This window comes from Miniopterus schreibersii (assembly GCF_964146895.1).
Source record: "Miniopterus schreibersii genome assembly, chromosome: 11".
NCBI lineage: Eukaryota > Metazoa > Chordata > Mammalia > Chiroptera > Miniopteridae > Miniopterus > Miniopterus schreibersii.
Genome location: NC_138111.1, coordinates 10,437,573 through 10,459,719, shown reverse-complemented (window position 1 = coordinate 10,459,719; position 22,147 = coordinate 10,437,573). Strand labels below are relative to the sequence as shown.

At 56.4% G+C, this 22,147-nt stretch overlaps 1 protein-coding gene across 3 annotated transcripts in view; it reads right to left on the bottom strand.

Annotated features, from left to right (window-relative positions):
* Nucleotides 1–21,912, bottom strand: part of COL27A1 (collagen type XXVII alpha 1 chain) — a 120,843-nt gene extending 98,931 nt beyond the window's left edge. The window contains exons 1-5 of one of the 3 annotated variants that reach the window (XM_081151939.1): nt 21,684–21,912; nt 18,022–18,105; nt 15,140–15,210; nt 10,144–11,864; nt 2,319–2,372 (exon numbers count right to left, since the gene is read on the bottom strand). In XM_081151939.1, coding sequence (XP_081008065.1) covers nt 2,319–2,372; nt 10,144–11,864; nt 15,140–15,210; nt 18,022–18,105; nt 21,684–21,739 — 1,986 coding nt within the window. In that variant the 5' untranslated portion in view covers nt 21,740–21,912. Of the gene's footprint in view, nt 1–2,318; nt 2,373–10,143; nt 11,865–15,139; nt 15,211–18,021; nt 18,106–20,095; nt 20,597–21,683 lie in introns of those variants that run through there. The other 2 variants (XM_081151938.1, XM_081151940.1) reach the window with 2 other exon arrangements.
* Nucleotides 21,913–22,147: the final 235 nt, after the last annotated feature.

The window sequence follows — 22,147 nt, the reverse complement described above, 5'->3', positions numbered from 1 at the left end:
CACCCCAGAACCAGGCATGGGCTCTGCGAGGTCAAGGGTGGCCACTTCTCCCGAGTCATGCCCCTAGCTGCTCCAAAGATGGTGGGCTGGAGCACTCAGCTACCCCATCTGCAGCTCCTGAAGGTGGGGGCTTCCTCCTTCCCTGCCCCCACCTCCCCACCCCTCTCCAGCCACTGCCTTGGAGAGAAACGAAGCGCATAGTTGAGTGGGAGCCAAGCAGACCGATTCTATAAATGCTGCAGCCCAGAAAGGGGGGTGGGGGCAGGGCCCAGGGATTCCCCAATGTCCTTCCCTGGATGGGCGGATGGACTGATGGGCTGCGGGAGTATGTGAAGGTGGGAAGGGGCATGTCCCTGACCTCAGACGAGGCCCCGCCCCTCCCTAAACCCCAGAGCCACCATCTGTGCAGAGGAGATGGGGTTGTTAAATCCCAGCATTCTATTATCTTTGGAATTTTACGATCTATGGAATTTCCAGTCTAGAAACAGGATGGGGGGTGGGGCTGTGGCTTACGGAGAGACAGAAGGATGTCAGGAGAGTCAGTCACTCGCTTATGGAATTTCAGAGCTGACAGGAACCTTAGGATGTGATCCCATGTTATACAGATGGGGAAACTAAGGCCCAGAGAAGAGAAAGGACTTGTTACGATCACAACTTCTTTGTGCACATGCTCTTGACTCCCAGACTAGAACTCATCAGCAACCATTTGCCCAGCACCTGCTGTACACAGGGCACTCTGTGAAGTGTCGTGTAAGAAAAACAGGCAAGCAGGGCCTGTCTCTGGCCAGAGGGGCTCAGCCAAATGGATAGAAAATTAGCACAGAGATGGCTAAGACCATAAGCTCTGGAGTCAGACCATGTGGGTTAAATCCTGGCTCTGGCATTTACTTTATGTTTGCCTTTATCCAAAGTGACCGAACCTTTCTGAGCCTCAGTTTCCTTACCTGTAAACATGGATAATATTGAAACTATTTCTCAGGGTGGCTGGGAAGCTAAAATGAGATCAAGCATATGCAGCTCAGTAAACAGAGTTCAGCGACTGATGTGAGTTTTAGAAAGTGGTCCGTGTCATTCAGGGAGCCAAAGTGCTGAGGGAGCTCTGAGAAGGGGTGCTCATCAGAAAAGGAGCTGGCATTTGATCTGAGCCAGGGATGGAGGAGGAGCTTGCAGAAGAGTGTGTGCCAGGCTAAGAGGATGGCCTGAGCAAAATTCATAGGCGGGAGGGCTCGGAGGAGTGTGGGGGCATGGGCAGACTGCCCGAGCCTGGAGTGCTAGGTCAAAGGGCCTCATCCTGGGCCCAGGCTGCAAGGTCAAGGCCAGCAGCGGCCGTGACGCCTCTGTGGTCCTAAGCTCTGGGCACGTGCTCCAAGGAGACTCCAAATCCAGGAGGAGACGCTGCTGCTGACAGCAGATTCCAGAGCCCTGGGCCCAGAGCACAGGGCCAGATCTAGAGGGAACTAGGGCTCGAGTAATTGTATAACCAGAACCATCCGCTGGGCTCAGAGCTAAAAATATGCCCCAGGCAGCTATCTCTGCCAGGGCTTCGCCAGGCACCCAGCGTGGGAAAGGCTGATTCAGCCTGGGCACAGATGCCAGGCGCCATGGGTCTCAGTCCTCTTGGGAAGGGGGCAGGTTTCCCTCTAAGATGGAGGGGTCCCAGCACATGGTTAAGAGCCTGAGTTCAAGTCCTGGCTCTGCCATTTATTAGACGCTTGCTTTCTTCATCCCTAAAATGACAATGATCATACAGACCCATGGGGTTCAAACAAAGCAGCATTTAGTGACATGCCAGGCACACAGGAACTGTTTCTCACTCAGAGGCTCAGCTAGCTCACATCAGCCACCTCAGCCCTGCCAAGCCACCCTCTAGCCTCCGGTTGAACCTCTCAGCACAGGGAGCACACCGACTCCCTGGCATGGCCCGTCAAGTTGCCTGTCAGCATCCCTACCCCAGGATGGTCCTGCAGATATGAGAAGACGGATGCAAGGGTCATGTCCTCCCAAGTCAGCTTTTTCCCTGGACAAACACCAAAGCCCACCAAAGCTCAGGAGATGTGGTCTGCAGAAACCCCTTCCCCACCCCAGGCTACAAGAGTCATACTTACAATGGACAACTGAGACCCTGTAAGAGGTCATCACTTTTCCATGCCATGTCTGTCCACACAGTACCCCTAAGAGCCCTATGTCCATTCCACTGGAAAATGAGTGCCAGAGACGGGCAGGGAACAGCTTGAAGACACACAGCAAAGCTGGGACTACAGGGGCGTGCAGACTAGAGAGCAGGCCAGAGCTCCAAAGGATGGTGTGTGCTCACTTACCCGAGGCCCCCGTGCACCGGGGGGTCCAGGGAGCCCAGGCAGTCCAGGGGGACCCTGAAGAGAAAGCAACACAGTGTCAGTGCCAAGTGGCATGATGAGAGAATGGGTTCAAGTATTCATTCAACAAACCTGTCCCAGAGCCCTGCCCATGGCTGAGAAGGGGGCTTTACTGAGGTCCTTGTCTGAGAAACTCATGCTCTTTGGGGTTTCCAGGCCTCTGCAGCTACTATTTCTCAGTTTCTGACGCTCTCATCTTTTATTATTCAGCTAACTTAGTTAGGGTGTCACCTCCTCCAGGAAACCTTCCCTGATCACTCCTCCAATTCGGGCCAAGTTCCCCTTTTTCCTTCTACTATATTATTCATGGAATTGTCTGCTTAGAAGCCTGTCTCCCAACAGACCATAGTCTTCTCAAAGGAACTAGTGGGATATGAGTCATCTCTCTCTCTCCAGGGCTCAGCCAAATGTTTGATAAAACAGCAACAGACCTCAGAACTCAGCCAAGTTCTCTGCAGAGCCAGAGCAGAGAAGGGACTTGTCCAAGGTCACACCAAGCATCTTTGCACCACGGAGATGCAGTGTAGCATAAAGGACACAACCATCAGACAGGCCTGGGTTCAAATCCCAGTGCTGCCACTTATCAGCTGGGTTTCAGTGAGTTCCTTAACCAGCCTATGCCTATAAAATGGGGGAAATAATACCCTCCTCCCGTATTATCATGAGAATAGAATGCGAGAGGGTAAATGTGTAACACAGTGCCCGGTAAGTGATCATCGCTCAAATGTCTCATCCATGTCAGTGGCCACAGCCTGGCCCAGCCTTCATCACAGCTCCCTGAGAACCTGCGCAGCCCCTTTGCCTTCTCCCCACCTCTGCCTTCTCCCCTCTCCAGTCCTCCACAGAGCCTGGTTCACCTTCCCACTGCACTCCCCTGCTCAACATTTAATGGCTCCCCATTTCCCACAAGAGAATGGCCTAACCCTGCCACATGGCATTCAGGGAGCACCTGTCTGGCCTCACCTCTTTCCTTCACTCAGGGAGGGGGGCAGCCGAGCAGACCTACTAAACAATGCGCTGGCCTTTGTTTAAGTCCCGGTTTTGCCACTTGGTAGCTGGAGACTTTGTATAAGCAGTGCGGCCAGCCTGTTCGCTGCTCCCCTTTACAACGGGCTCAATAGCTACTGTCCCATCTGTCCTGAAGGAGTGAATGACAATTAACCAAGTGCCTGATCTGAAGAGCTGAACACGGAGCCTTCGAAGGAAGCCAGGCTTTCGAGGATGTGTGAGGCCTGGGGAATTCATTTGTTTCAAATAACCATCAACAGCAGAGATTCCAGGTTTCCTGCCCAGAGTTAAAATCAGTGTTGAAAACCCAGTCCGGTTTGGCTGGTAATTAATCCAGACCTCACGCTGGGCAGCCTCGGTTCACAGTTCTGGCCTGTGAACACCATGTGCTTGCTCACTCACGAACAAAAATCAGAAGAGAGATCCAGACAGGCAGACATGGGTACCAAGGCCCCAGCGGCACTGAAAAGAGCCCCAGATGGAGGGAGGGGGACTTTTGTGTGACCTCAGGCAAGTTCCAGCCACCTCTGAGCCTCTGGTTCAGCTGGCCAAGTTGGCAGCAGTCTTCCATGCAGAGCCTGGGGGTGGGGGAGACGGTCTCTAGTCCAGCGTCCACTTGTGCAGTTTTGAGATCCTGGGCCAGTCTACTCCCTGCTGCTCCCCAGTGTAAGACTGGGGCCCTGGGTTCACATTGACCATCCTCATTTACTAGCTATGTGGCTGTGGGCAAGCAACTTCCAGTCTGCAAGGCTTCATTCTTTAACTATAAAATAGGATACAATAGTATCTAGCTGGCAGATAATCTATAAAAAGTGCTAATCCTGGTGCCTGACACACAGTGAATGCCCAAAATGCTAGCTGTTGTTTCTGTTAAGCAAACTGCTGGAACCTCCCAAGAGCAAAATTTTAAGCCACCCTCCTCGACATCTGTTTCTCAGGAAGAGCAAAAGATTTCCCTTCCTAGAAGGCCCTCCTTGGCCCCATTCTTTCATGTGACCCAGAATTAAAGTGAAATGCAGGGCCTAAAGCTCAGCATTACTGTAGGTGTTGTTATCATTACCAAGTTCTTTTAACATATGAGAGACCAAAGAGAGGCTCAGAGATACAGAGACTTGCCCAAGGCTGCACAGCTAACAGGCAGAGCCTGGAGTCAACCAAAAACCATTCGACATGTTCCCCTACCCTGGGCAACTCCCACACAGAAAATCTGGGCCAGGTGGATTCTGACTAGCTGTGCAAACTTGGGTAATTCCCTTGCCTTCTATGGGCATGTGTAAAATGAACATTCCGGAAGCTTCCCAACACTGGCCCTTCCTGAATACAGGGTGGTGGTGATTTCCTCCTCTAGGTTATCTGGCCGGAGAGGAAAGGGGAGACCATGTCCATCTCAGACACAGAGGCCAAGGCCCAGAGGGGTCAAGGGCTTGTGCAGGGCTCTGGGAAGGGACAGTCTCTGTGGGTGTAGCTCCCTCATGACCCTGGCAGGGCCGCCACTGTAGAGGACCTGGACACTCCCTCTTGGCATTTCTTCTGCCCCAGAAATGGGGGCATCCAAGCTGGAATCTGACCTCATCCACAACATCTGCGGAGCAGACTCTAAGTGCCAGCTGGGACCTGCGGCCCGGCCTGGTGATGTCAGTCCACGGTCCTGCTCCTTGACATGGCAGCCCAGCCCCCGGTTGCAGGCCAGGCCGGCCCTCTTCTACCAACCTGGGCCGGGCCACCCAGCACCCAGCTACAGCCATAGGCCTGGCCCTTCCCCACTCAGCGATCATCCTGTTAGCGGGAGAGTGAGGGCGGGCGCCCCCTCTCCCCTGATCCGAGACCCTGCCTGTTCTCCATCCAGTGGAAAAATGCTGCCATTTCTTTCCAGGGCCTGAAGCCTGAGCGAGTGACTCTGGGATGATTCACAAGGCCGGGGTGGGATTTTCCACTCCACGCTGCAAACAACGGGGCCTCTGAGAGGGCCCAGAGCTGGAGGGAGGGGAGCGGGGGCCGCAGGCCCATCTGGGGGAGGTGGACGAGGCCTGGGCTCCGGGCTCATGCAAAGAGCCATGGAAACAACCAAGCCCCCACTCTGGGCTTTCCCCAAGGGTCCTGGCCTCCGACAGCCAGACCTAGGGGAACCCCATCCCACGGAACAAGTCCACCCTTGTGTCCAGCTGCAAAAGCACGCCTGCCAAGCCTTGCAGAAAGCAGTAAGTCCTGGCTGGCATGGCCCCTGGCGGCAAGCAAGAAGAGGGTTCACAGGCCTGGGATCTGGGAGACCTGAATGTGCTGCTAACTGTGGGGTGACCCCCGAGCAGTGAACTTTCCATCTCTGGACTTCTGCTCAATGCCTGTAGCCTGATGGGGGGGAGGGCAGGGGATCTCAAAGGGCCCTCCTATTTCACTATCTGAGCTCACGATTATTCCTAAAAATGGCCCACAGGGTGCTGAGCCTTCCGCAGTCTCTGTCCTAGGGAAGGGCCTACTGAGACGGCTTCTCTGTGCAGCCTTGAGCATGTTACTTCATCTCCTTGTGCCTCTGGGCCTCAGTTTGTCCAGCTGTAAAATGGGATATAAAACTCATCTTCCAAGATAATGTGTGCTGGTTATTCTCCATTTGCTCCCAAGAGCCACTCTGTGCCCTGGGAAGGTGACCCCTACAGGCTGCGTCCCCCAGCTTCCTTGCTCTCTGCTTCTGGCTGGGTTTGGCTAAGGGATGGCCACGGCAGGAGAGAGTGGGTCGGGTATCTCTCTCCCTGATGTGCTGTGGTTTGACCCTAGCTCCTGTCAGAGTCTCCTGGTCATGTTTTAACTCTCCTGGGTTCTGGTAACACCTGCCCCCCCCCCCCCCTTGTACCTTCAGGATGGCCGCCTGTGAGATTCTAGCCCCTGCTGGTTCCTTTGATCCTGCCCACAGCTCTGTAAACAGTCCCTTCCTTAAACTCTCCTCAATTGCCCTGCTCCCCACCTGGAGTCCCAGGACACAGCCTGCACACTGCTTAGCACAGAGCCTGACACACAGAAGCTCAAAAGCAATATGGTAAAAATGGCAAAACACCCCTCCACTCTCCTGGGTTCTAGGTGATACTGACCTAAGGAGTGAATTTCTCAAGATCTAGTCCCAGTTCCTAACCACCAACAGGAGGAAAGTCCTGCTGTGTCCAAACCCTCCTAGTTCTTTGTGCAACAATGCCCCCACCTCAACCATCCACACATCAGCCGCACAATCCACTGGGGTTCAGATTCCAGTGCTGGGTGCTTTAAGTCCCTCATCTCGCTCCATCCACACAACAACCCTGGAAAGGTAGATGGTTCCATATTCCCATTTTACAGAAGCAGAAATGGAAGCTCAGAGAGGTTAAGTGATTCACCAAAGGTCACACAGCACCAGACAGCTAGAAGGAACTCAATCAGCGTTTGTTGAAAGAAGGAAAGGATGGCTGAATAAGGAAATGGTTCAAACCCAGGTCACTCCAAGTCTAAAGTCTGTGGGGCTTTTACACTCCACGTGGCCTCATCCCACCACCAGCAGAAATCTATGTAACTTCAAGGAACCCAGCCTGGGAGTCAGGACAACCTGTTTTTTTTTTGTAAGGATCAAATTCCTTCATTTACAGATAGTCACGGAGCGTCTGCTGTGGGCCAGGCCCTCAGCCGGGTCTCCCCGAGGTGACGCCTGCAAAAAGTGCATGCGCGTGCAAATGCCAGCGGCCCGATTGTGAATAAATAAGGCCTTGACTCGCCTCCTCCCAGGCGTGGGGCTTCTGTGCAGCTTCTGTGCAGCCTCTGAACCACAGCCTCCCTGCCCCTCCCCACCCGGCCCAGTCAGCTTTTCCATGCTCCCCCCGCTCCAGGGCTTCCTCGCTCAGTGTCTATAACTCCTGGCAGGCCCAGGCCCAGCGCTCTGTCCCAGCCTCCATCAGTCTGTCCCATGTCCCTCAAGAACCATGCTGAATCAGTCCAACACAGCCATGGCACCCTTCTCAGGCTCTAAAAGGTCTCACGGACATCTCTAAGGAGGGAGCTCTTCCAATGTCGTGTCACAAGGGGAGATGGTTCCAGAGAGAAGAAAGCAGTTTCCCAAGTCACCCAGCAAAGCAGCCTTGGAGGTCTTCCAACTTGCTTCCTCGCAGGAGCTGGGAGCTATTATCTGACATTCTGCAGAAACTGAGGCTGAGAGTGTGAGTCAGAGCAACAGAGCTAGTAAAGGGTGGGGAGGGGGTTTGAACCTAGGTCTGCATGTTCCCAGTCTAGGGACAGTTAAGCCCCATGCCCTGGGCAGCACAGCTTTTGCTCTGCTGGGATTAGACACTGAATGTGTATGGAAGTTGGGGGCAGATAAGAGAAGACATAAGGAACATGAGTTCTTGTCACCACTTAAAGATGCCGCTTTGATTTCATAATTTCTGGTATCTGGTGAAATATAAATGATTACTTTGCCCCCTGCCACACAGAGGACTGGACAAAGCTTCTGGAAGCTTCTGGGTTCCTATTGGAGTGAGGCTAGATTCCAAGACAGGGGAAGGTGGGATTAGGGGAGAGTGTGGGGCAGGAGGGAGGATGCCACCTGGGCAGACTGCCGTCCTCCCTCTTGCTCGCATCCACCCAGGGCCTGAAGAGCAGGAAGAGCCGGGCCCTTGCTGGAAGTCAGAGACCCAGGGCTGCATCCCAGCCCCTGCAAGGACATGCTGGGTGCCCTTGGCCAAATCTTTTGTCCCTCTCACCCTGTATCTCATCTGCAGAGAAGGGACTAATACACACATCCTGCCCCTCCTGAACCAATTCCTGTGAGGTCCTAAAGGGAAATGCCACACATGGAGAAGTAACTCATAAACATAATGGGGATAGAAACAGAAGAGTCTCAATGCTGAGCTCTTCCTTTGAGGCCAAGGACAGGGCCTGATACATCTTCTGAAACCCCCAGCCTCCCAGCTCTGGGTCCTAGGGTCTTAGAGTGGACGTTCATGGGGGTGAGATGGAATGTCCTGGAGTCTGAAGCTGGGGCATAAACTTCAACTCTGCCTCCTACATGCTATGTGCCCTTGGGCAAGGCCTGGTCCTCTCTGGGCATAGTCTCTGGGCTCCTCCCTTGTCTATTGAGGAGGGTGGAACTGAATGATGCTTAAGCATCCACCCACTGCACAGGACAACTCCAGCACCTTCTTTGATCATGGAGGAGACATGGAAGGAGGTCTCATCCTCCTGCTGACCCCACATCACCAAACCTAGGAGGGAGGGAAGTGTGTGGCCCAGGCATCCACCAGGCCCAAAGGCAGATTCTATACCCTAAAAAAAATCCCTTCCTGCTGCAGCTCTGCTGGCTTGGCTATGGCTGTCCCCTCTCCACACTAGACACAGCTTGGGAAGCAAGGTTGAGCCTGAACCTCGCTGCCCTCTAACAGAGGGAGACAACTCACCCCCTTTCAACCTCATAGCCAGTGAGCCAGCACCATGAAGCTTGGGAAGCTGAGCTGTCAGGGCCCCAGGCACCTGGTGCCTGAGTCGGACTGGGTGGCCTGGAGGACTGGCTCCTCCTTTCCTCGGCTCCCAACTCTCTACCCTGCCAATTGCAGAACACGGGGACTTGAGCAGAATGTTGATATAACTGCAAAGCAATGCATACAATTTCCATAAGTTCTACAATATGGTTATAATAAAAACAGGCCCTCAGTCCCCTTGGAGACAGGCTGAATAAATGTTATTCCTAATGATTATTAAAACCAATTAAGTGTGTTGGTAAGGCCGGGGAATTCCCAGCATCTGCCACTGTCTCCACACTGTAGGGAGCCTAATGTCAAACACAGAGCCCGGAAGGAGGAAACCACACAGTGGTCATCACCAAGGCAGGAGAACAGAGCTGAGGCCCAAGCTTCCTAGAAACTCTATCCCATCATTCCCCGGCTGGAAGAACTGGCCTCCAGCTGTGGAAAGGTCATTGCCCCTGGAGCCTGTCCAAGGCAAGCCAGCGGCATTGACCCTGAGAATGTTTCCTGCTCATGGAATGTCCCTTCTCCTTTCCTTGGCTGCTCGGGTCCACTCTGACCCTCCTCATGCCAAACTCCTCTACCAGAGGCCACACATCGAATGTTGGATCCAGGCAAGTAACATACATGGGCGAAAGGACTGGGTTGGAAGATGTGGAGACTGGCACAGACAGGGGCAAGCCTGTCCCATCTAAAGGAGCAGCCCTGACCTGGCTGCAGCCCATGGGCCACTGCATCGCTACCACTTCTAAGAGAAGCTGGTCACTGGGTCTTTTCTAAGAAATCTCTCATATTTTTAAAATGTTAGTAACTTATTAAATATTTTTAAACAATGTTGCATGTGCCAAACAAAACACATTCAGGACTACCCATGGGCGACTCCCAGGCAGGCTGGTGGCCCGAGGAGCTCTGCTCTAGGAGTCAGGAGCTGGCCTCTGGAAGCTGCATGACTGGGCCAGCCAGTTCATAGTTTTCCTGAAGCCATTTGACCTTAACAGTTGGGATAGCAAAGAATGACCTGGGGCCTGGGCCAACCAAAGCCCAAGGGTGCTCTTCAGCTGACCTGAGTCTGGCTCAGTAGGTCAGGAATCCAGAGCAGGACTTACACTCATAAACACAGCAGAGGTGGAGGAGTGGGGGACCCAGGTTCACATCCAGACTGCTCATAACCAGCTCCCTGCTCTAAGCAGCTCCTCTTCCTCCGCCCTTACCAGGAGCAACCACTTGACCTAACTGCCCCCGTTACCCACTCGAGCTCCAAGCAACACACACACCTCGCCCAGTCTTACCGGCAAACCACAGTCTCCCTTGGGCCCCGGAGGTCCCATCAGCAGCGGGAAAGGCGTGGGTCCCACCAGGTGAAAGAACGAATAGCCACTGCTTGTGGGCCAGGGGCTGGAGGACAGGAATCGTGCTGGGGCCAACACTGGAGCTGGGGTGGTCTGCCGGCTGGGCCGAGGCTGTCTGGGGCTGGGCCCCGTTGTCGGATCATTGATGGGGACATCGCTGGCTGCCTTCCCAGGTCTGAGGGGGACAGGCTTCCAGGGGCTGTTCTTGGGTCTGGCTTTCTTTGTGACTTCTGATCCAGTGGATTTCTTGCTTCCAGTGGAGGCTGAACCAGGAGTGAGGGTGGGAGGCATCACTGTGGCTCGTGGCCGAGTGGTCCTGGTAGAGCCAGGACTGGGGGCGGGTAATGGGGGCAAAACAGTAGGCTGGGGAGGTCTGCGTGTGCTTGTGCGGGCAGGAGCTGACTCACTGGCTCGACTGCTCATCTTGGCCTCTGTCTGGACAACTGAGGGAAATGGCTTTTTAGAGGCACCAGCGGCAGGGGGAAGGGGCCGGGTGCTGGGTGGTAGGGGTCTGGGCGTTACAGGGTTCCTCTGGATCGGCTTCACTGCAGGACGGGACACTTTGGCAGGAGCTGGGTGGAAAGCGGGTGACACTGGCTTCTTGGTGGGAGGGGCTGACTTTGTGAAAGAAGGTGGAGCTACCTTCTGGGTGGGGCGGGGGCTTTTGACAGGGGCAATTGAAGGAGAAGGGGCTGAAGGCTTGGTTAGGTGGCTTTGGGGGATTTTGGTGGCTATGCTCTTTTGCAATGGCTGGACAGGTGTGGTGGAGCTGGCAGGAGAGGCTCGGGGCACCTTGCTCACTGACAGCTTGGCAGGTGGCAGCGGGGTCCGGGCTGGGCCCCCCACTAAGACACGCTTGTGAGGCTCTGTGGTGCTGGTCCTTAGGGGCTTGGTAGGTGTGGGGGGCACCACAGTCACTCTGGGTCCCCTGCCTGCTGGCCGTGACCCCAGGGCTGGCATGGCAGTGGTCAGGTTCTCCAAGCCTAGCAGGGCAAGGTCGGTCTGGAAGGCAAAGGATGCGCCAGAGTCTTGGGGGAGGAGGGGTCCCAGCTGGGGCCGGTACGTGTCGGCCTGTCCACACTGCTTTCTCAGGTGGGTACAGTAATTGTGAGCGACCTGCGTCACAGGGTAGATACTGAACTGGCACAGAGCACCTTCAAACTGGACCGCGTGCGGGCTCATCCTTCCAAAGAGGAAGGAGCCCTCGGGGTCAAGCGCCGGGTCCCTGTGGAAAGCCAGCGGGACAGGCACCCGGCGCTGCCCGCAGGCCGTCACCAGGGTGACTGTGCGCCCACGGAGCTCCAGGGCTAGGTGGTGCCAGCGCCCATCGTGCACGTCCAGGTCGAAGGCCACAGAGCGCCGGGGTCCCAGGTGGACGACCGTCTTGCCCGGGAGGAACTGCAGGCCCAGCTGCAGCTTGTGCCTCCGGCTGCGGACGGCGAAGAGGAAGGCATGGTTCACCCGGTGGGAGCAGAGGCTCAGCACCAGCGCCAGCTCTGTGCCCAGGGCGGCAGGGATGATGGCGGTCGTGGGGGCCTGGAGCCGGGCCCGCTGCGTAACGATGAAGCCTGACTGGAATGGGATGACCCCGGGGGGTGGGGGACTCCGGCCGCCCACTGCCTTGGTCCAGCTGAGGCCCAGCCGCTGCAGGACGTCCACATCTGGAGAGGGAGGGTGGAGGGGGAGAGGGCATGGTCAGGGCCTGCTCCAGCCCCAGAACCCTCCGGGTGCCCCATGGGTGTGACTGAGAGTGCAGAGTTGGAACCAGTCCTTTGTCTGGATGCATGATCTTGCACATAGTGGTAAAAAAAAAACAGACTCTGGAGCCAAACTCCCTGAGTTCAATTCCCAGCTCCATCACTTACTAGCCCTGTGACTTTAGTGCCTTGGTCTTCCTATCTATTAAATGGGATAACAGTAGAACCAAACTCAGAAGGATGTTGTGAGGATTAAATGAGCTAATACACTTGAAAAAAAGTGCCCGGCACAAAATAAGCATTTTCAAATGATAGCTATTAATATTAAAAATAATGATCATCACCAAAGGCTAGTGCTAAGAGTCTTAAAGGTAGTCCAATGTGACCTGTTTCCTTCTCTCTGCCTCAAAAGCCATGTCCTCTAGGAAGCAGTTCCATAAGTGAGGGAGCAGGGCAAAGAATGGACATGTCGCTGGAGCTTGGTAAGGATGCCCACCTTCAGGAACCTACTGAGTCTCCTCCCACCCCCAAGGTCCTTGTCTGGTTGGAGCATGCTCAGGGGAGCTTCTATCTGCACAGAGGAGAGGACAGTTCCAATGACTCCATTCTCCCTGTGTGGCTTGGAAGAGAGCAGAGGAAGTCATGAAGGCATCCCTGCAACCTCTGTCCTCTGGCAGACCGTGGGCTGGCCAGGTCACATCTGCCCAGTAATTATGGCGGTGGGGCTAGCCAGAGCAGAGGAGGGCTTCCAGGGTGTTTATGGAAAGGCGACTTGACCTTGCCTCTCACAGGCCATCCAACGCTTTCAGTCAGCCGAGCTGCCAGTGTCTGCAGAAGCTGGCTCTGAGCTGTCTTGGCCGGCAAGGAAAGGCTGCCTCCGGAACTGGGGTCTGGGTCAGGTCCTCGGGGCCGCTCCCCTGAGCTCAGCACCCTAGCCCCCAGGCGTGGAATGCTCTCTCCCTCGCTGCCCAGTGCAAGGGATATACATTGGGCCGAATGCAGCACTTAGCATTTCGTAGGCCCTCAGCTGACAGCTGAGGTGATAAACAGCTGAATGGTTAGACGGACAGCTCGACAGGCTGGGAGAAACTGAGACCTGGGTGCCGGCATCATAATGGTTCCATCGCGGGCCCTGGAGTCAGAAGGCCGGCCTTCAGAGCCAGGCAAGACCACCGTGAGTCTGGGCTCTGAGTCTCAGTTTCCCCCACTATGACACGGGGCTATGAGAAGGGCCTACATCATAAGATAGTTGGAGGTGAAACGGTGATCTCCCTCATCTCCTCCCCTCACCCTGCACCAGGAACCTCTGGCCCAGGCTCTTCCTGACTGCCAGGCCTCAGTTTCCCTGCCTGTAAGGCAAGGGAAACGAGACCCAGACATGGCCACGAAGTGCTCACTAACACTGTTCTAAGAACCCTACAGCTGCAGGCTGCTACTCCAGTCACTTGATTGAAGAGCCTTAGTCTTCCCTAGGGCCCCAGGGCCTTCAGCCCACTTCAAATTCCTCCTTTCCCCGCCTCTGTTTGCCCCCAGGTCCTAAGCCATAAAAAACCACTGCTTAAGATTCTCTCAGTAGTAGTGTGTTTTATGTTATAATTACGGAAACCTCTTTATTATCACAAGGTATTTCTCACTATAAACAACTTAAAATGGAGGAGCCACTTGTTGGGGAAGAGGTAGGGGCAGGAAGCCACTTCTCCCCTCCCCTCGTCCCACCGGGGGAGGCCCCCAGGCTGCACACCTCTCTCCCTGAACACCACAGCTTACAGCCACTTGCACTCGCCCAAGGAAAGCGACAAATGACCAGGCTAGGTGGCACCAATGAGGTTTCCCTTATCACCCTGCCCAGTGGGATTCAAAGCTGACACCAGCCAGTCTCCAAGCCTCCCCCACAGACTGCACAGGTGCAGCTGATGGGCAGAGCCCCAAACTTTCACACCTGGAGCCAAGGTGGTCACCACTGAGCTTCCGGAGCCTCTGATCACTGTGGGCTCCACAGTGGATAGAGAGGGGCTGTTCCTGCCCAAACTTTCAGGTAAATAATACAATTAACAGTAATAACTAACATTTATTGAGCACTTACTATGTGCCAAGTGCTTTATCCCCCTTGATTCTCTCAATCATCTATAAAGCAGGTACTGTTTCTTATCACCACTTTATAGGTGAGGGTCAGAAACGTTCGCTATGATAACTTGCCCAGCGTCACACATCCTGTAATAAAAGACACAGCTGGGGTTTGAACCCTGACTGCTTGGATCCAGGGTCTTTGGCCTTAGCCACTATGCTATCCTGTGCTGGAGGCCCTCGGACAGGTTGGATCGCAGGGGTGGACACACATCCAGAATCCCATCAGGGCTGAGGGGCTAGGGGACAGGGGAATGAACGCAGCCCAACGCCAAGACGGAAGGGCCCGGCCAGCTGGCCACAGCAAGATCCCTTTATTACATAAACCTGGCTCCACACAGCTTCGGCCTCTCCCCAACCCCCAGTGCCTGACTCAGGACTCTGGACAGCTGTTCACCTACTTTGTAGGGGAAACAGCAAGCTCGGAAAATATGACATTTGCACAAAATGTTGCCGGGCAGCCGGACTTTCTTCTGGGCACAGCCCTCCCCTCCCAGGGGCCCAATCCCTGCCTGGCAGCCAGGTCAGGCCGCAGGGGCTCTGGGAGTGCCCGGCTGCCTGCCCCGCACACGGAGGGTGTGGAGAAGGGGGAAGGGCTGCTATTTTAAGAGGCCTTGTGGCTGCTTGACAAACAGATGTGGGAGAGGTTTCGGTTTCAAGGGGCAGCTGTGTAGCCAGCCCGCTGCAGCCCTGGCCCCCTGGACAGCTCCTCAGGGACAGTTGGGAAAAGCAGGGTCTCAGGGGAAGGGGAGGGCCGGTCACAGGCTTGGGCAATGATAGTCGTGGCCTTCGTGCCTCCTCTCAGCACTTGTCTCAGGACAAACAGGGACAACTGAGGCTGACTGGCCCAAAGTGACCTACTCAAATTGTGCCTCGGAGAGGAACAAAAGGCTCGCCCCTCTACATTTCTGCAACGAGCCCGTATTACCCCTTACAAAACATCAAACGTGATTATTTCGTGACCAGAGAGAATCTGCCAATGATCAGCTCCATTCTACTGATGAGAAAATTGAGGCATCAAATTCCAATTAGGGGCACGGATGTCTCCTACCCCTGCGCTCTCCAATCCCTTCTGTCCTCCCATCTCCCCCTGGACAAAGAGAAGACAGAATTACCTTCAGGAGCTCCTTGGGTGGAGGCCAGGTGACAGGCAAATGAGACTAAGATCCAGGTGAAGAGAAACCCCCTAGAGACCAGGAGACACAAGCAGAGGCGGCATCAGCTTCCACCCCTCGGCCCAGATCCGGCTGGGGAATTGGGAGTGGATCATCCAGCCCAGTCCCACCCCAGTATCACCCATCATGGGTGGGAGGCAAGGTGCAGGCTCTAGGACACCATCAGAATAGTCCACGCTCCTGGGTCTCTAGGTAGGGCCTCACGGGGCAGGAACTGCTTATATGGTACAAATACAACCTTGCTTTTTTTACGGAATGATAAACCAAGGTTTATGGGGCAGGAAATAATGTGCAGAAAGCCCTGCCCAGGGTGTCAGGAGACCCAGGGTCCAGCTCAAAATCTGCCGCCAACTCACTGGGCAATAAGGAGCCAGCCCCTGCCCCTCGCCCTCTCTGGGCATCAGTCTCCCCGTAGTACTATGGCCTCATGATCTTGAGGCCCAGTGGGTAGTCAGGAGGAAGACCATTCTAATCTGCTTGGATGACCAACATCTTCAAAGGGCACGAGAGAGAAAAACTCACTCTCCAGGCCCAAGGCAGGGAGCAGGGGGAGACCCCTTGACCAGGACCAGTGGGTGCTAAGGAAGTAACCTAGCTGGCTTTATGCTGATAGAAAATGGGAGGAGATAAGAGAAGAGACCATGGGGAGTCAGACACAGGAACAAACCCGGCCCCATTGCTTACCAGCTGTGTGACCCTGGATGAGTCACGCAGCCTTCCTGAGCCTGTCTCCTCTGAAACATAGGCTGGCACTCCCTATCTTGCAGGCCAGGCCTGAGGATTAAATGAGCTCATGCTTGTCAAGGACCTGGCCTGCCACCAGCCATGCAAGTGATCCTTTGACTGTCTCTGCTGCCCTCGCACTCTGGGGACCGGAAGGGTTAATGCTCTGCTCAGTGGCTCCTGCCAAAATGGGCAGAGGCAGTAATCTGATTTCACCTTCCTGTGGGAGCAGCCACTGGTGACACCCGAAGCTACCTGGGGCATCTGATCCTCGAGCAGGCAAAGGGGAGGGCGGCACGTGGCCAGGGATGGCTGGCCAGGATGCAGGCCAAGAGGTCTGCGACGGGAGGGCGGGGAGGGCTAAGGCTGGGACAGACAGGCCCAGGATCCACTCATCTCCAGCTAAGCACCAGCAATGACTAAAGGTCAGAGTGCCTAGTGGCCCTGGAGTTGCCTGGAGAGAAGGGCACAGGCTGACCTTCTGTGTGGCATGATGACCTGCCCACTTGAACCAAATGGCAGTCCCATCACCCCTGAAAAGAAACAGTAGGAAGCTTTGTTTGACAAAAACTGAGGCTTAAGGAGGGCAGGTACTTCCTCACAGTCACCCTGGGCAGCCTCTGGGTCAAAATTTTCCAGTACTATTTCCTCCACCCACCAGGGGGACACTATAGGAACCTGGCCAGATATATTGGGGAAGAACCATCTCCTGTATTCCAGTACTGGCAGTTCCCAAAGCACAACTGCACATCAAAGGCTCTGAGAAGTCCTGAAATAAATTGACGGCACTTTCTGTCATTCAGCCGTCCCTGAACTTTGAGGACCAGGGAACTCAGTTTTTCTGAGAATGCTCCCTCAGAAGACACTGCCCCTCACTTCCAATGTTCCGGCATACTCACTAGCTTCTGTTCCATTTCCTTCCAGCTCCCTCTCTTCCCAGCACTTGCCAGGCACTGGCCCTCACTCCTCCAGTCTCACTGTGCTATGTCTCATCCACCGATGTTAGAATGTTTCCCAAGCTGCTTAAGAGAGGCCAGGTGGAAAGAAAGCGCAACAAGCACACACATCGCTCCCAGCCAGCTCTTTCCCATGTGTTACACCAAGGTGACTACTCTGTAGAGAATAAGGGTAAATTAGGGGGAAATATTTTTAATCCCCAAAGTTCAGTAGAAAGAGGACTTGCAGGGGAGAGAGGATCAGAATCTTCTCTTCATCAAGCTTCCTAATACCCCGGTTTCCAACCCTGAAGGCCTGCTACAAAAATATCTGTCTCTCATTCATTCACCTCGAAAAATGCCCCTGACCACCTCAGACCTGGATTCTGTGTGCACTTGACCCATAAACTTCCAAAGTATAGTGCAGGAGTGTAGAGTGGGAGAAGGCCCTCTGAGTTCTTCTAGAGGCCAGATTCTAGTCCTGTCCCCCACATTGTAGAGATGGGCAACCAAGGCCCAGAGAGGGGGAGTGACTTGCCCAAAGCTGCACAGCATGTCAGTGACCCATATCATCTGATTGCACTGCTTAATGAACAGTCCTTTTCACTGGACTTGCCTCCCATGGAGAAGAAAAGCAGAGACTTAAAGGGACTTCCTACTTGCCAGAGGCCAGAGTCCTAGCCTTCACCAACAGGAACAGAGATGCAGCCTGGGGAGCCAGTGAGCCATCTAAGGAAGCTCCAGGCCTGGAAAGTTGGCTCCCAGAGGGAGACCCTGAGGATCCCTTTGCTCCCATTCCAACCCTGTTTAGGCTACTGCTAGTAACATTCAGCGCCTGCGCTGGCTCAAGGCTTTGCTCTTCCAAACTTCTATTTTCACCACTGACTTGTGGGCCTTGGCTCAGTGAACCCAGGGCTCCAGAATGTCGGGAAGACCAGAGCACAGGGGCCAGAGAGGGCAGAAGGCAGCCGAAACTGGAGCCACGCATTAGGTGCCTGATCTTGGAGACACAGCCCAGCCACACAGCCCTCCAGGAAGGAAACCCAGGCATTCATTTCTCCTGAGGTAGGCCCTTTGCCAGGACACCAAGTGCGCCTACTCCTGGACCACGAGGCTGCTGGAACGTGTAGCTGGTTTGCATGGTTTTCCGTCCATCCCCCTTACCTGGGAACACACAGGATCTTAGAGACCCATACTAGCTTGAATGTCCACTGAGAGCTCAGAGTTGACACCCAGGGTCCTGGGACCCTGAAACACACAAAGAAGGGACCCCTGAGGAGTCTGGGTTTGGCTGTGCTCCCAAGAGGTAAGCGGGGAAGGAAGCTGCTCAGAGGACACAGAAGAGCAAAGGGTGATGGCCCTGTTCCACCTGCCTCCATGCACTGGCCAGGCCCCATGTGGCCAGACAGTCACACCCAGGCTCCTTCCTTCACACCTTACACCTCTTCCATGGCAACACAGACAGGTCATCTGTCTGGACAGGATGAAACCCAGAATTTTCCAGTTGACTCACACACCCACTGAAGATGAAGTGAATAATAGAAGTAACAGCTGCCGTTCGCTGAGCACTTACTACAAGCCAGGCGCTGTTCTAAACCCTTTCCATGCACGGTCCCATTGATCCTCACAAAACCCCACTGCCAACTGGGAGTTAAGATGCCCGTGTTGTGGATGAGAAAAGGCAGAGGCAGGAAGGCTTGCCCAAGCTCACAGAGCAGTCAGGAGTACGCTGTCTTGGGGCAGTGCTCTCTCTGCGTGGCAACCTGCCTCCCACCAGTGGGAGTCCTCCGCCACCGCCTGAGATGGCACATCAGTGGTCTGGGGAGAGGTGTGGAGGGGCAAAGATGGAAGGCACACCGGGGCCAGAGGATCTGGGGCCCTGCAGTGATGAGGGAGGCAGCAAGACAGGAGAGAGCAGAGGCTGGGCCTCCATGCAGCATGACTGCCCACTTGCCCAAAGTTTGGGCCCCACTATGGGGTGCTCGCCTGGCACCACTTTTCTACCCAACCACTGGCATCTGCCCTGGCACAGGGTCTTCTGGAGAAAATGAGTCAGCAATGTGCTTACTGGTACCGTGTGTGTGTGTGTGTGTGTGTGTGTGTGTTGTGGTGAGGGGTGGGGGATCTCAGCCAGCCTTCTTTTTCCAAGACATGGGAAAGAAGGGGGGCCATCCTCCCCCATTCCAGCTCAGAGGGGCAGGGCACGGAGGGTGGGGCGGAGCTAGAGCCTAGATCAGCCTCTTGGGAGTGTCCTCTGGTCCTGGGGGCAGGATGGAAAGCCAGCAAGCTCTCTGCTTAACTGGGCAGTGAGCATGAGCCATAGTCCATGAAGCCCCCGGGGCTGCTCGGGCCCACGCTCGCTCCCTCCCACTCGGACCCACAGGGCAGTGCCTGTGTCTTGCACAGGCGCCCTCTCTCACAACCCCTACCCCACATGCCGGGACTCAGAGCCTCTGGGTCCCAGCTCTACCCAGCCCGCCTTGGAAGTCCCTGTCGCCTCCGGCTCTCCCTCCTGCAGGCTCGGGTCTGCATGCACAATGCGAGGTTCCACCGGGTGACCCCCCCGGGCCCGTTCTGCTCCGACACGCTGGCCCTCACTTCGCTCTCTCACACGCGGGAAAGCAACAGGAACAGAGACCCCACCCCCCACCCCAGAGAAGCAGGGAAACCCTGAGACGCAAACCCAAACAGACTTGACACACACGCCAGGATTTCCAGAAACCGGGGACGTGCAAAGACACACAGACACAGTCAGCAGAAGCCGAGCTCTGGAAACCTAGAAACGAGGGGGCAGTTTCCCAAGACCAGCCAGAAACCGAGACTTAGCAGGCTCGGGACTTGCGGACACCGACACCGGAACACACCGAGACGGCAGAATCCGAGACCCCTCCTCCCCCAAGCATCCAAAAAGGCCCCCTCCACCGCCTGCCGGCGCTCCAGGCGCCACCCCCACCCCCAATTCCGACTCCCGGCTGGCTCCTCGAGGACCCTCCCGGCTCGGCCGCAGCTCCGGCGGGACGGGGCCGGCCGGCCGGGCGGGGCGAGCGGGCAGCGCCAGCCAACCCGGGGCCCGGGGCGCAGCCGGCTTAACCCTTGGCCGCCCGCCGCGAAGGGGCGCGGGAAGGGGCAGGAGGCTGACGTTCCGCTGGAAGCGTCCAGCGCGGCGGGGAACCCCTGCTCGCCCCCAGGCTGGAGCAGCAGGAAGCTGGGGAGGGGGCGTCCCCAGGCTCGTACTCACCCCCCGCGCGCCGCCGCCGCCGCTGCCGCTGTGCCTCGGGCCCCCCGCGCCGCTCCCGCTCCCATGGCGGGCCCCTACTTCATGCTCCCGAGCCCGGGGGGCAAGTGTGGGCGAGCCCCATGGGGCCGCCAACCCCCCGCCCCGCAGGGCCAGGCCGGCTCAGAGCGCGCGGCCCCCGCGCCCGCAGCACAGCCCCGCGTCTAGGGGCGCCTGGGCAGCCAGGCAGCGCCGCCGGGGCCCCGCGAGCGCCCGCGCCAGGCCCATGGTCCCAGGAGTCCCGGCGCCCGCGCGCCCCCGCCTCACTCCTTTTCTGCTTCCACCGAAAAGCAGCGGAGAAAAGGGGAGAGAGATGATCAAACTTTTGGAGGCGGGCTGCTGGTGGTCCCCAGAGACGGAGCAAGGCCGGGCGAGGGCGCGCGGAGGGCGGTGGAAGCTGCCTCCCCGCCGGCCTGGGGGAGGAGAGGAAAAGGAAGGATTTGGGGGAAATGAAGGCGATTTAAAGTCTCGGCCCGCGGCGGCTCTCCACCTTCTCTCCTCCCCGCGCCGGGCCGCCCTCTGCTGCCCTCTGCTGCCCCCTGCTGCCCCCTGCCGGCCGCGGCCGGGGACACACCATGGACCGGCCCACCACGGCCCTGCGAGACACCCGCTACCCCCTGAAAGATGGGGAAACTGAGGTTCGCAGAGAGGAATGAGTTGGCCAGGGCTGCACAGCGGGACGATCACAGTTCAGAGATTCAGAGTAAGGATTTCTGGCTTGTGAGGTCCCAAGTTGGGAGGAGGGGATAGGCAGAGAAACGGGACAGATATTGCTGAAAGGAACCCCGAGTTCCTGGGACAGATGTGGGACCAAGACTCAGTGTCCAGACTCCCACAACAACCACCAGAAACACACATACACACACACACTTCTCCTCCCAGATTCAGAACTCCTTGGAGAACAGACTCCTGGGCACACAGTGGGTGGGCTTGTTAAATGATCAGCCTTCTCTCCTCCCCTCCATTCGGTAAGAAATGGGACCTTAACACGCCCGGCCCCCAGGCTATCCAAGGGGCTCCCAGAGACCCCACAGCTGAGCACAGAACTGCACGCCTTGACCCCGGGGCAAACACCGGGCGAATTCACACACCCACAACCCCAATGGGAGCCCTGGCATCAGAAGCCCCATCTGCTTCTGCCTCTGCCTCTGCCTCCACCTCCACGACTTGTTCACTGGTGCACACACGCACATCCACACTTACCCCACTCATTCAGATGCAAGCACAGCCACGCGCTCCTCTTAGGCTCACACAAACACACCCTGGGGGCTCTGGACTCGGGCGCACACCAGACTCCACACACACCGATGCATGCACACTAGTCCTTACACGCGCACAAACGCACACTAGCCTAGCCAGATCCTCTAACGTACACACCCGTGCGCACACCTCCATGCACACACCCCCAAGTGCACATATACGGGCACACCCCCACTTACAGTTCTCCGCTAGTGCCCACCGTACGCGAATGTGTACCCCCTTCCCTATATGCACACGCTTTTACAAACACACATCGGTATCCCCAGCACTCGAGGAGCCCCGGGGCACTTACTGGGTCCCTGGGTGCGAGGCTGGACGGTCGGTCCTTCCTCGTGCGCCTAACGGCATTTGTGTTCATGGGTCCCCGCAGCCCCGGGCGCGGGCGCGGGGGCGGGGGTGCGGGTCCCCTTCCCTAAACTGGGCGCGGGCGCTCGGAGCGCAGCGGCACCGGGAGGGGCATGGGCGCGCGGGGCTGCGCCGCCTGCCCGGTCCGCCTGCGCTGGAACTTCGGCCGCTCTGCGTCCTCGGACTCCGTCGCGGGCTCTGGGCGCAGGGAACGGCTCATAGGTGCTGGGGCCGAGGCGCCCGCCGGGCCTTTTGAAGTCTCCGCTGGGGGCGGGGAGGGTGCGCTGAAGGCGGCCTTTTAAACCGTGGCTGCACGCGGGCTCAGCGGAGCAAGGTGTCTGGTTTCAGCAAACTTTAGGAAAAGTTCCCAAGTTGAAGGGGGGTGGGGGCAAGCAAGAAAGGAAAAGAAGC